The sequence below is a fragment of the Myxocyprinus asiaticus genome, chromosome 24 (assembly GCF_019703515.2).
Source record: "Myxocyprinus asiaticus isolate MX2 ecotype Aquarium Trade chromosome 24, UBuf_Myxa_2, whole genome shotgun sequence".
Lineage (NCBI taxonomy): Eukaryota > Metazoa > Chordata > Actinopteri > Cypriniformes > Catostomidae > Myxocyprinus > Myxocyprinus asiaticus.
In genome coordinates, this window is record NC_059367.1 from 375,334 (window position 1) to 390,371 (window position 15,038).

General features: G+C 41.2%; 1 protein-coding gene across 5 annotated transcripts in view; it reads right to left on the reverse strand.

Moving 5' to 3' along the window:
• LOC127414548 (semaphorin-6A-like) overlaps nt 1-15,038 on the reverse strand; it is a 119,011-nt gene that overhangs the window by 43,110 nt on the left and 60,863 nt on the right. For all 5 annotated transcript variants that reach the window (XM_051652654.1, XM_051652653.1, XM_051652652.1 and 2 more), the window contains exons 4-7: nt 10,622-10,682; nt 10,153-10,215; nt 8,766-8,867; nt 4,167-4,257 (exon numbers count right to left, since the gene is read on the reverse strand). In XM_051652654.1, coding sequence (XP_051508614.1) covers nt 4,167-4,257; nt 8,766-8,867; nt 10,153-10,215; nt 10,622-10,682 — 317 coding nt within the window. The remainder of the gene's footprint in view (nt 1-4,166; nt 4,258-8,765; nt 8,868-10,152; nt 10,216-10,621; nt 10,683-15,038) is intronic.

The window sequence follows — 15,038 nt, forward strand, 5'->3', positions numbered from 1 at the left end:
CCTGCTCTAGGGGAACACCTGCCCGTAGAAATGAGAGGTCGTCCAAGGGCTGAAAAGATGGTGACAGACTGGCGTGATGACCATGTGATGTGTCCCGCGGCGCCATGCTCATCTCGGGACTCGAGTCTGAAGCCAGTGCTGAACTGGTCTCATATGCATCAACCTGAGCGGGGTGGCCACTGCTGAGGATGCCATATGCCCCAGGAGCCTCTGAAAGAGTTTCAGTGGAACCGCTGTTTTCTGTTTGAACGCCTTCAAACAAGCCAGCACCGACTGTGCGTGCTCGTTCGTGAGGCGCACTGTCAAAGAGACTGAGTCCAACTCCAAACCGAGAAAAGAGATGCTCTGAACCGGGAGGAGCTTGCTCTTTTCCCAGTTGAGGTGCAAGAGCACCAAGTCCCTGTGTGCACACATGTCCCGAGAGTGAGCTAGGATTAGCCACTCGTCGAGATAGTTGAGAATGCGAACGCCCACTTCCCTTAACGGGGCAAGAGCTGCCTCTGCGACCTTCGTGAAGACGCGAGGGGACAAGAACAGGCCGAAAGGGAGGACCTTGTACTGATACGCCTGATCCTCGAATGCAAACCGCAGGAAGGGTCTGTGTCGAGGTAGAATCGAGACGTGAAAGTACGCGTCCTTCAGGTCTACTGCCGCGAACCAATCTTGATGCCAGACGCTCGCCAGAATGCGTTTTTGTGTCAGCATCTTGAACGAGAGTCTGTGTGAAGCCTGGTTCAGTACTCGCAGGTCCAAGATTGGCCGCAACCCACCACCTTTCTTCAGTACGATGAAGTAGGGGCTGTAAAACCCCTTCTTCATCTTGGCCGGAGGGACAGGTTCTATCCCACCCTTCCGTAGGAGGATAGCGATCTCTGCGCGCAAGGTAGCAGCATTTTCATGTGTGTGCCACAACTAGGCACGCAGGGATGGGGAGACCGCTGCTGGAGCGCCAATCCTGCAAGGGAAAAAAGGTGGACGGTGGTTGTGATGACAGCCATGCACACTGGGTATCGTGACCCAGTGGAAAGCGCAAGCCATGCATCTATGTTGCGTGCAACTGTTGGGTACCACAGCCACTTGGGCATGCAGTCGAAATCAGATAAACAGGCAAGCAGGACAACTCGTGGCGGGATGGAGCTCGAGGTGCTATACTATCAGCTCCAATGGCCGTGCTGAGTCTCGTCGACACCTGAAGCGCTTGCCCGGCTCCATGGGACCGCTTCTGGAACAACCTGCGATGGGGTTCTTGGCAGAGACCGGTCCGTGAGACAGGTGGCATCTGCTTCCTGCGGTGGGCTCCACGCCGGGGCCGGGCTGAAGGGGCGGGCTGCGGCAGAGCCGGTGCAGTCACCGCAGGGGGACGACCTTAGCGACAAGCAGACGGGGTGCGGGATCTTGAGCCACGCCGGGGCAGGATATGCCGGATAGCCTCCGTCTGCTGCTTCACCGTCGAGAACTGCTGGGCAAAGTCCTCGACTATGTTGCCGAATAGGCCAGCCTGGGAGATGGGGGCAGCAAGGAACCGTGTCTTGTCGGCCTCACCCATCTTGACCAGGTTGAGCCATAGGTGGTGCTCCTGGACCACTAATGTGGACATCGTCACTCGGAGAGCGAGGTCGGTCGCCGAGCGCAGTTCCTGCATCAGATCTGGGGCGGAACTACCCTCGTGCAGTTCTTTTAGCGCCTTGGCTTGGTGGACCTGCAGGAGAGCCATGGCGTGCAGGGCAGAGGCGGCTTGTCCAGCAGCGCCGTAGGCTTTGGCCGTCAGGGACGACGTGAACCTACAGGGCTTGGACGGGAGCTTTGGGCATCCGCGCCAGGAGGCGGCGCTCTGCGGGCATAGGTGCACCGCGAGCACCTTATCCACCAGGGGAATCACCGTATAGCCCCTGGCCGCCCCGCCACTGAGGGTAGTGAGGGCGGGGGAACTGAGAAATCGGGACCGGGCAGTAAAAGGTGCCTCCCATGATTTTGTCAGCTCCTCGTGCACTTCCAGGAAGAAAGGCACTGGAGCGGGGCGTGGCTGCTTTGAGCAGCACTGCGAGCCCAGGAACCAATCATCGAACCGTGAGGGTTCAGGGGAGAGCAGAGGGTTCCACTCTAGCCCAATGCTCGCGGTCGCCCGGGAAAGCATGTCCGTCATCTCTGCATCAGCCCTTGACTGGGCAATCGACCCCAAAGGGGGGAGCCCAGCTGAGGCTTCTGCGTCCGACTGGACAAGCCTGCTCTCTGATGCTGCGCTCCAGATCTCATCAGCTTCACGGGCTCCGAACAAGAGGTCAAACTCGCTATGAGACGAGCCAGCGGACTCATCCGGAAGCCCGATCGGGGCAGACGAGCGTGCTGGGGAATGGGAGGTCCGCGGGGGGATACCCGGCAGAGGCGATCCCATTGCGGTCCCCAAATTGCCCCCAGTGCTAGCCGCGCTGGCCTCAAACCCGTAGGTAGAAGGCAAGCCGCGACCGCAATGTTGCCAGGGTCGTGCTCTCGCAGTGAGAACATGCACCATCCACGAACGCTGCCTCCGTGTGGGTCGCGCCCAGACACGAAAGACAGCGATCGTGACCGTCTGAAGTTGAGAGGTAACAACCGCAACCAGGAATAACACACAATTGGAAAGGCATCTTTAAAAAGACGTGTCTTTAAAAAGACGTTCCTTGTGTGCCGCTCTTTTAGAGAAATATATTCTTTCAGGAAAATATACTCTCTTTTTTTCTGCCGAAGCGCCCAGGGGCGTTCTCTGCAGTGCACCAGTGCAGAGGAGGGAGAAGCCGCTGAAATGTGCCGTCAGATCCAGCAGAGGTGAATGAACAGTCGTGAGAATTCAGCTCAGTGAACATGACCGTTCGGCTCCGAAGAGAAAATCTGAATGAGTGGTTGCATACCAGCTCCTTTTATACCCGTATGTCCGGGGGAGTGGCATGCAAATACCACTTGCCAATTTTCATTGGCCTTTTATCAAAGACCAGAGGTGTTTCGGGCTCCCAAGTGTGTCACTACATCGCCACAACGTAGAGTGAGTGACAGATAGGGAAATACATTTTTAGGAAAACTATTTGCTCTAGGAAAAAAAAAAAAACGTTTTTTTTTGTTTTGTTTATTAGGTGCTACTAGTTACACAGCAGTCACGCGGGGGTCTCAGGAGGATATAGCTAATGCCATTTTTATGACTGGATTCAGTGATTCCGTCCAGCGGACTCCGATCATTGAGTTATTAAAAATGTATTCACATCCTGAGGTGTAAAAGCCACATCACCACCCTACCACCACTGGGTGTGAATTAATGTAAAAAAAAATCCGCAGTCAGACCATCGTCATTGAACGTACGTGACAAGGCTTTGATAATGACTGTCAACCATTGATGCTGTTTCACAATGCATAGTCGCCGGTGTATTTGGATCCCAAACCTTGTCAGTGACACAGTCAAACAGTTCCACGACTGGAAAACTGCATGGCAAAATTCCAGGTTTTTCAGGATGTGTGGGAACCCTGCACACTCTTCTAATGGGCCTAAAACTAACATACAAGAGCAACACTGCAAGAATACCTGCTGGAAACTCCAGTTTCTTCTGGACCATGATAACAGGTTTCTAGCTGGTCTATTGTTGGTTCAAACTGGTTACTGAATGTTTGACCAGCTACCATAATCCAAAAAAACAGCTTGACCAGCATAAGCGGATATGAGCAGCTAGTAACTGGTTTGTGATGGTCTGCAGTTTGGACCAGCTAAAGACTTTCATGATCCAGATCACATCTAAGAGCTCTAGTTGTATTTTCCATCAGTTGCAGCTCTGATATGCAGAACTTTCACCAGCCTTCAACTGGACGCATTTACAAGCTACTAATGGACGAATGAGTCATGTGGGTTTTCCATCCCAAGTTATTTTGGATCAGGAACTCCCTTCTGCTTTTTCTGCTCATACCACAATAGATTCATGTGTTCCCAGAAGAGAAGCACATGAGCGTCAGCCAGCAAACACACGCTCAGAAAAACGGAGCAACTGTTGCAAAGAATGTGCGTCTGCGACTGCGTCTGGGAGTTCCACATATTCCTGGCAAATTCTCAAATCAATAAACATTCATTCACTAAACAGCTATTAGAATAAAGTGATTCCTGTGTGAGTCATATTGTAAATCATATCAGTGACAGCCAAATAATGTCTTACCAGCAAACAGGGCAACATTGGCATGTTTGGCATCATACGGGCAGCGGGCCATACCACTGATTTCATCACCGTGAGCGTCCAGCGTGTCCATCTGCAGGAATGAAGGGTAAAGGTCAATCTTCAACCCCTCCAGCAATGACACATTAATGAAGAACAGCGAGTGTCTGGTGATGCATCTGTGTGTTGTGTGAATTTCACTCCAGCAGTTATTTCTAAAAGATTTCCTCTCTCACTCTCCACAAAGAAACTGGCTGTGCCAACACCATGCCACGCTTTCCTGGCTTCTGAACAGATCATTTTGTTTGCTATTTTTATCCTGGTGAAAAGAACGATTATCTGCCCATAAACAAAGGTCAAACAAAAGTCAAATGCAAAAATTCTGCAGTAGGATGTGAAATATAGAGTCTTATTTACAGTTCTAAAAATATATGTTTAAGGAATGTTAAGGGAATGTTGGGAATCTGAACGTAACAGTATTCCCGCTGGAAACGGTCCCTCTCAGGTGACCTCTCCTCATGACCTCTGAGCTAAAGACTCACAGACAGATTCATGTGCTCAATTGTGTTTCATTTCAAAAAAGGATCTTTTGAATCTCCTGCTAAAAACCTGCAAACCCTCTTTATATTCATATATATATATTCATTAATTCTTCAATAGAATTAAACTGTTAATAAATCGCAAAACAATGTCTGTATTTATTGGCCATTTGAGTGCATGAGGAAGATGATAATAAATAGATGTATGAACAGGGTGAATCTCATGAAAACATGTCCCAGTCATATTTCAGCTTAAAATAAAAAATAGCCAAATTAAGCCGTTTTTAGTACCATTAATATTATTTGCTTTGCAAAATTATTTTCATAAGTTCTCATTACCGTAATTAAAAAATAAATAAAAATAATAATAATAATAATAATTATAATAATTCTTATTTATAATATATAGTTCAACTTTCATGTCTCAGAGGTTGATTTTTATTCAAACTAACAAATGTAAACTTTTATTTTAAATTAAAAAGCCTTCATAATTAATTATTGTCACTTTTCAAATGTCTTATGATTTGACTGTTTTAGTCTTCAGACCCAGAATTTCAATATTAAACTATGAAAATACATTATAAAAATACAAATGATTACATACTTAAAACTATGATCATCTAAACAAAAAGAGAAAGAAACATAAACCATTTCAATATTTATTGTGTGAAAATTATTTTTATAAATTTATTCAGAAATTACGACTGTCCCACAGTTGTCACTAGGGCTGTGTCGATACAATCAAATATCGATATATCGCAATACTTTTTCTCATGATATTGTATTAATATTTAGATCCATGTACCACCCCTGGAGTCGTGAGTTTGAATCCAGGGCGTGCTGAGTGACTCCAGCCAGGTCTCCTAAGCAACCAAATTGGCCTTGGTTGCTAGGGATAGTAGAGTCACATGGGGTAACTTCCTCTTGGTCGCTATAATGTGGTTCTCGCTCTCGGTGGGGCGTGTGGTGAGTTGTGCGTGGATGCTGCGGAGAATAGCGTGAAGCCTCTACACGTGCTAAGTCTCCATGGAAACGCGCTCAATAAGTCACGTGATAAGATGCGCGGATTGACGGTCTCAGACGCGGAGGCAACTGAGATTCGTCCTCCACCACCTGGAATGAGGCGAGTCACTACACCACCACGAGGACTTAGAGCACATTAGGAATTGGGCATTCCAAAATTGGGAGAAAAGGGGAAATAAATCCACACAAAAAATAAAATAAATAAATAAATATTTAGATCCATGTATCGTGATATATCGTGATATTTTCAGTGCGGTCTGAGACGCTTCTATGAGGCACGAAATAGACAAACTGATCCTGTATGATTCACGATTTCTCTCACGGACATGCTGGACCTCTCTCACGAGTTTGGATCTAGGGCCGGACAAAAATACAGATTTTCTACATAATCTTCATTTGTACAAGCCCAATGTCAATTCTTAAAATCCCAAGATCGCTGTTCCTTTCATTTGCAATCCCCAACATTTAGATGTGCGTAAACACTTCCCATATGCTACCACAAATGTCTGTGATTATGCACTGGCTAATAACAGTGGTGTAGTGGAGAAGTTCAGCACTGAGATCTTTTCAATGTGTGCTGTGAGTAAAAGACTCTTTCTGTGTGATGTGAATCCAAAGACTTGATCCAATCAAACCATTTGTTGTTTAATAATGTCTCTTTTAATATCCTTTCAGTTCTCTACAGTCAGTTATTTATCAAAAACAACAAAAGAAACATTTAATTTTAATCACATCACATCATGAATGCTGTAAACAAGTCATTCAACCAAACAAACACTACTCTTAAAGAGACAGTACCGTTTTAGCACTTCAAAGTAAATACTTATAAATAGTACAAATTAGGCATGTATACAACAAACATGTAAAAATATCCTGTATATATGCAATATAATATATGCAATTTTAATGCACCATATTTATCGATGTATATGGCTACATTTAAAAAGAAAAGCTATAATGTCAACAAAATAATGAAAATCGAATTATAAAATAATGTTTTTTAAATTGATATATCTGTCATTTAATAAGTTAGAAGGTCCCCTGTATAATGTATAACAGCATTAGCTGAAAGAGAATTTCTTTCATACTGTATGCAAGCAAAATGGACATTATAATGAACTATACACGAATTCATCAAGTTAAAAGCGAAATCAAAACATGATATCGTGATGTATCACGATGTATATCAAATCGTGACACGTATCACAATACGTATTGTATCGTGAGGTGGCTGGCGATACCCAACCCTAGTTGTGATGTCATTTCCATCACACCAAACAACTTAATAAACTTAATAACCTAATAAAGTTTTGTGTAAAGTTAGTGTACTTGTTAACCAAGTGGATAAAAGTGTCAGTACAGAGCATGCTTGAGATGAAATATGAGACAAAACAAAGAATAATATCACTTTTAATTGCCCGTCATTTCCAATCAAGCTGTAAAAAGTGTGAAGATATTATTTAATTGTGTGTATTCAGGAAACATAAAATGTTAGCTGTGAAATTAGTCTTAGCATGACAAAAGAGTCGGACATTTTATTTGAAAAAGGTTACAAATGTGATTGAATGAGATTCACACAAGCATGATGATCAATGTCTCTATAATAGTTAATAAGATGTTTTTGTTGTCAGTTCTGAAGAGGATACACATAATATTTTCTGCACGTCACTAACGCTTGCCTGCTTCGCCCGGCAACAGCTGATGTAATCGACACCAGTCGTAAAGCCAGCAGCTCACGCTCACACACGCCGCTCCGAGAGAGAGTCGAGCTGCCGGTGTCTGTGCGAACGGCCCCTGAGAGCACAAATGTTGAGCTGATGAGGGAGAGGGGCCGCAGATGGGCTCTCGGGAGGGATCGGAGCGTTGCTTGAGCTGAACATTTGTACGCCCCCCTCCTCTCGGCGATGATTAATGCGAGATGACTCTGGCCCTCAAACAGACGCTCTTTTCACAAGTGTGGCACCAGGGAGACGGAGAGCAGAACCGCGGCCAAGGTGGACACGCCGACATGGCCATCACAGAGCTGCGCCACGCTCGAGGGCTTCCAAAGGCCAATGATCCGCAGGGGGAAAATCTGTGAGCAGATTCTGCCAAACGCGCTTCAGCATCATTCTCCAGAACTGCCAGTTATTAACAGAAAATGGCTCACACACACTTTTCTCTCTCAAACCTCTCGCTGTCAAAAGTTTAACACTGATAAAAAATGATTTGCAAGACAAGTATTTTGTCTTGTTTTCTAGTAAAAATATCGAAACATTCTTAAAACGTGATTTATTTACTTGACAAGCAAACTGGAAGAAGATTTTAAGTCTTGTTTAGAGAGAAATCGAACTGATATTTATGCTTAAAACAAGAAAATGGGGTAAGAACATTTTATTTAATTCAAATGGAAAACAAGTTTATTTTGCTTTCACCATTGGCAGATTTTTTATCTTGTTTTAAGTCTAAAGTTCACTAAATATGGTCAGATTTATCTTAAAACAAGACTTAATATCTCACCCCATTTTAATTGACCATTAATTAAATCATGTTTTTAGAATGTTTAGATAATCTTACAGGAAAACCATGTATCCATTTGTATTGCATAAATAAATCTGAGATGAGGAACCAGATTTATTTACAGATGTTTCCTTTCTTAAAATCAAGCGTTGCATGGAGGCTAGCTAAAATATGATGTCTGTATTTTAAGTCTTGCCTTTCCGTATGTGCTAAATCCTACAAACTGTCATGAGACTATGTTCTTGAGACATGAGTCTTTCTGAGGGTCAGATCTGTGTTTTGACATGTATGCTATTTTATGAAATCACCTCACTGTCCATCTGCCAACACAAACACGAGAACATTGACGTGTGAGCAGTGGAGTATCAACACTCAAAGCCGCTGTCACACCTGCGTATCGCTCAAGCGCAGGCGATTCATCACTGTCTGCATCTCCTGTTCACTGCGTCACGCTTTTATTGAGATGTTTGAATATCAAATGTGCTGCATATCCTGTGCATGTGGGCAGAGGTCGTAGGTCATGCAAACACAGGAGTCATACCTTGTACGTCCTGCAGGACGGATTGAAAGCGTTTGTTCCGCACACAAACAGCGAGTCGTCGTTCTGTTGAAGAAGAACTTTGATGAAATTGTGGCATTCATCCTGCAACAAGATGAGAAAGATTTATGAGAGGCTGAAACACAGTTCACAACCCATTTTACTTCCACAATGTGACGTATTCCAGAAAGAAACTGAATATTCATTAAGAAAAAATGTGGTGCAGGACTGGATTTTATCCATGGTAAAATACAAATAAAAGTAGACTTTTAACAGAATGGAAACCTGAATGTGAGTTTGCTAAAATAAAAAAATAAAAAGCCTAAATAACTACTGTATATAACTGTTGGATAACATCATCCGATGCCAGCTGAAAATGAAAGTCAAAAGCATTATTAAATAGTAATAACATGCACTGATGAAGTGTTCACTATAGACTGCACTTTTCAGCCGTCTTGGTTCCGTAATATTTTTCCATAATTCATATTCATTTTCTCCATAGGGATTTCATAAAGTCCTTCATAAAAGAGTTGTGTCGCCATGAACCAAATTAACCAACCAGCTCTGAGGAGAATCACAACATTACAAACTTTTATTTGAAGCAGAAAAGTATTTGAAAATCAGACAAAAAGACAAAGACTGTGTACTTACCGTCTTTAATGAGGGAATGAACTACAATCCCATGATGCATTGTGAATGATATAATCAATGGAAAAATCTAAAACTAATGATTTAACGTTGTTGATTAGAAATATAGAAATCATACATTTTAATTTTACAGCAAAATATTTAGATATATACAAATGCTGTAGAGCTCTTTGTAGAGCTCCTTTTCTCTGATTGGTGGATCTTTCTTTAGGATTATGGGTAATGTAGTTCTTCACCAGAAATTGAAGAAATGTTAAACATGATTTTTAAACAAAAAGTGGACGGATGTCTTCAACAGAAGCATAAACCATTGATTAACAACCTCACAGCTCAGAGTTGATAAGTTAGCGTTAATAATCAATTCGCCTATTGAGAAAATAATTGTGATTTTTACTTCCGGAATCAGACTGTTGTGATCTATAAGATCTATAAGATCAAGTATTAAGAAAGTAAACTCAGTCAGTTTTGATTTCATGTTTTTTTCAAAAGCAAACATGTTTTCTTTGTCAGATTTTTGAGATGCTAAGCACTTGTTTACCACGACACAGTAAATCCCTTCAGTAACTCTCTCTGCTGCCAAACACACAGAGTTCCCATCCATTATCAATTACGTCATTACAATCCACATGTGCATTACTGGAAACTTGATTTCAGCGTGTTGTGATATGAAACTGCATCAATCTGAGTGTTTATTCAATTCATCATCACATTGAGCAGATCAAGAGAACGTGTGTGTCTGTACCTTGTGTTTGCCCTTCATTCTACACGTGTCCACATCGGCCTGTCTGGACTTCCAGGTCAGTTTCTGTTGAAAGGAAATCAATATCAGATCAATAGTGATGCATTCTGGGTCTCCAGCACAGAGACTACAGGTCTCTCTCTGGTGACCCCGGAGGTCAAATGAGCCCTGGCGCTCTGTTAGCATGCTTTATAGAGTGTTTACAAAGCAGCGACTGATTAAACTGCTTCCTGTGTTAATCAGTCTCTCTCGCCCACGAGCAATCTGGTGCTTTTACTGCGGCCGGCACTGTTACATACACACATACAGGTCCGTCTTTTAAGAGCACATGACGCATGACACTGACTCCTGATGGGATAATGCTTTTAGCAAGGTCACGGCACTGTGCAGCCGCCACCAGAGAAACGCTCGGCTTTGTTTGCTGCCAAGTAATTAAGAGAGAGAACAGAACTGGATCCTGAGAGAGACTCACCTTACTGAAGAAGATCTCGTCTGTGTTCGCCGTCTCGATTTCAACTGTGTATATATGATCCCTGTCAAATGAAACATTCAACATTTACGTTCATGAAGCGGCTGAGGAAAATCACACATGAGATCTCTTTCATATCTCAAATATTTCTCCTAGATAGTAATAAGATTACATGGAGAATTGTGCTGATTTTTCTCCTGAGAAAAAGACTCCATTAATCTCAAATGTGTCTCATTGACACGGTAAAAATCATTTTGTTTTCCAGTAAAAATATCTAAACATTCTTAAAACAGAATTAATTTACTTAGAAGAAGAAAAATGACAAAAGATATAGTCTTTAATCTAATAAAATGCAGTAATGTTTATGCTTATAACAAGAAAAAAACATCTGCCCATGGGGGAAGAAAAATAAGCTTGTTTTCCCTTTGAATCAAGTTTTTTAGACCACATTGGCAAATAGATTTTCCTTGTTAACCTTTACACTCTGAAGGTGTTTTTAAAGATTTCCTGTTTCAGTGGCATACAGGCTTATCAAAGGCTTATAACTCAACAAAAAAACAAAACAAAAAAACAAGAAGGGTCAAGTGTTTGGTATCACTGTAAAGAAAACTTTTCAAAATAATTTATGATACAGATTATGATAAATTCTGAGACTCTCAGCCTAAAAAACTGCATTAAAATCACACACACACACACACACAAAAACAATTAGCCAAAAATGTACTTTTTTGATTTGACATTATATATGTATCTGTGTGTAAATAAGGTGACTGCGAATTTTGTTGTTGTTGTTGTTCCCAATCATGTCAACTGTATCTGAGAAAATGTTTGTGTCAATACAACAAAGCAATCAAAAGTTATAACATTACAAATATAATTCATAATAATTGTACATAAGAACTAATTACACATGCAAACACAACAATAACTAAAGGTTTGCATAGCATGCAGACATGATTTTAGTAATGAGATTTCACAGAATGAGTTTCATTCTGTGTCATCTGAGTCATAATTTTTTTTTTCCCTTTTCTCCCAATGTTGGAATGCCCAATTCCCACTACTTAGTAGGTCCTCGTGGTGGCGCGGTTACTCACCTCAATCCGGGTGGTGGAGGACAAGTCTCAGTTGCCTCCGCTTCTGAGACCGTCAATCCGCGCATCTTATCACGTGACTCGTTGTGCATGACACCGCGGAGACTCACAGCATGTGGAGGCTCATGCTACTCTCCACGATCCACACACAACTTACCACACGCCCCATTGAGAGCGAGAACCACTAATCACAACCACGAGGAGGTTACCCCATGTGACTCTACCCTCCCTAGCAACCGGGCCAATTTGGTTGCTTAGGAGACAACAATGTCTCACACTGTTCTTGGATTTGCCAAGATCCCAAAGTCTGATTTCAAAAGTCACAGATCTCAAAACAAACTCAAACATTTCTCAGCAAATTCTTCCAAGAGCAAATGATCTAAGCTATAATATCCATATTCAGTTTATAGCTTTATACTCTTACTGTATGGCAACAACACTGCAAAAAATATTTTTTTTACTGAGCAGTTTGTCTTATTTTGTCTTACAAAATTACTTCAGAATGACAGTAAATAAGATCTTGTTTCAGAGAAATCTAATCAAATTTGGTGAGGTTTATTATTAAAACAAGAACAAACTATTTTCCAAAGAAAAACAAACTTGTTTTCCCTTTGAATCACGTGTTTTTTGTACCCCACTGGCAGATAGTTTGTTCTTGTTATAAGCACACATTACTACATTTTGTAAGATTAAAGACAACACTTGTGTCATTTTGTTTTTCAAGTAAATGTCTGCTGCTTTAAGAATTTTTCAATGTTTTGATTGGAAAACCAGACAAAACTACTCAGTAAAAACATTATTTTGTTTTTTGCATTTGTGCCTTTTTATTTGTAGGGAATTTTCTGAGAAGCATCTCCAAGTCGGTACCCAAATGAGACATAATCATGAGCCATGAAAGAGCAATAACACTGTCCAGCGTGCTGTCAAGTGTATAATGTGACTGTATGTGTGTCGATGAGATGTTTCTGAACACACAGAGATCTCTTTGTTAAAAGGAAGGTTTGGTCAAATCAATAAAACTTGGTGCTCAGGAAACGAACACCCATTAAAGCACACTGGAGTTAGTTATGTGTTATAAACCAGTTATACCTCCATCAGCAGCATGTGGCACATATAAACACAGCTTCAATGACCCATTCACTGTAGAATATCTTGATGTAAATAGTGCCATTTGTTTAGATGAAACATGAAAATGTGTTTTGAATCAAAGTTGAGTTGAATTATATCTAACTCATGCAGTGACTCGCGTTCTTCACATTACACAAATTTAATAGAAAAGCCATTTCTGAAATGAATTCATTTATGCAGGTTACCAGCCATGGTAATTCAATTCTTCAAATGTTGTTATCAAAAGCTCCGTAATTAATCACACTGGCATCAAATTTGAGGAATTTTATTCTCATTCTGGATGGGTGATCACAGACACACACTCATGAGATTTTCAGCCTTTGAAAACAGTTTTTATCTGGAGTTCAGAGATTCATTTATTCATCAAGCAGCACAGCTGGTAAATAATGTGACAGAATGAATTGAGGCCAAGAGTTTGAGAGCGAGCGAGCGATCAGGTTCAGTGATGTGAACTCATTCAGATAAAGAAAGAGATGAACTTCCTCAATTACACAAAGACAGATTGTGTTTCTGTGAGGTTTAGTTGCTTGGATGATTTTCAATTAGCGCAGGTAACGTGTCTCTGAGTTCATTAGTGAACTTCCATTCTTGACAATAATTATAATCACAAGAGATCAGAAGATGATTTACAGCAGTTCAAACACAGTGTGTAAATGTATGTTATCTTATTATTATTTTTAGATTTAACCTCCTGAGACCCAGTGTACACATGCGTGGACATGACGTTTTGGCTTTGCTATACGCAATGCATCAATTAATTTCATTTAAACCGACTGATCTCAGTTCAGGAGACTCTGTGCTGTCAGTAAAGGGTTAAACTTTCGACACATCGAGTCATGTGATCAAACAATATGGCGCCAATCTCAGCAGAGTTTGTCTCTGGGAGGAATGGCAACAAAACTACATCTGGAAAGAAACCTTGTTAAGTTTTTACATTGAAAACTTGTTTGAGTCAAAAGATTAGAGTCTGTAGTTTCATCTGATATGACATTTTTAAAAATGTCATCTATTTATCATAAAACGGTACACTGTTAAACACAATGACCACATTTGTGGACTATAGACTCATTTTCCTTAATACACAGTGAATATAAGATATTTTATCACATTGAGAATTAATATATTCATGTAAAAACTGATAAATGTGTCTTTCAGAGGCTTTATATGGAGTTAGGATGAAAATAAGGTGCATTTCAAACTGTTCTGAGACCAGTGCAGACAGACAGCACACTGGAGGTTAAGTCATTCACTAAATAGGGTGCAAGGGAGCATCCTATATCTCTCTATGCAGTTAAGTGCATTCACTCCTAAAATCTGATCAAAAGTTCAGTTTCAGGCTGCAGATGATGTTTGGATCACTCAACATGTTTGACAGACATGTGACAATGATAATCAGTACATAGATTCAGAATTTATAATGTATCATTTTATTTTAACATGATTGACAGTGATTGGATGATGCTGGACATTACTTTGAATCTGAATGAATTATGATAATTTCTGATGTAATGTCTGTAACGTCTCAAAAACATTAATAATCAACACTTTTCTCTTCTACAATAATGAACGCTGCTGATGCTTTACCCGAGTGTCCTGGTCTTCTCTGAGAGTTTCCAACAGTAATATTAAAAAATGTCACAACTTAGTCCCATTGTACACATATGTGGACATCCATTTTTTTGGAAACTATTTGATCTAAAAAACATATATTTATTTTATTTTATTTATTTTATCTTTTTTGCATGTTTATTAGGGGCTACTAGTTACAAATCAAAAAAGGGAATGGAAAATGCACACAGCAGTCATGCTTGAGTCTCGGGAGGTTAAGAGTGACAAATTAAACTAGATTTCTACATTTTCTGAGGAGAATGTGAGTGATGTTTGCCTGTGCAAAACTCACCATCATGATGCTGGTGTGTTCTGGGTGGTTGTTAACATGTTAGTATGTGGTTGTTTGGTTGTTTTGGCTGGTGAAGAGTCCTGCACACTCTTCTCTATAGATCTGACTAGATCTATGTAAGTCCCTCCTTCATTGTAAATCTGTGGGGACTGTTTAGGTGAAAGTAGTAAGTGTGATCTCTCCTCAACAACACACATGATTTGAGGGATTATTCATGTCTGGAATGGGACCTCTTACTCATTCAACGTTTAATGCAGTTAAATAGTAAGAGATGCTTGAGCTGGTAAACAGCACTATAGTA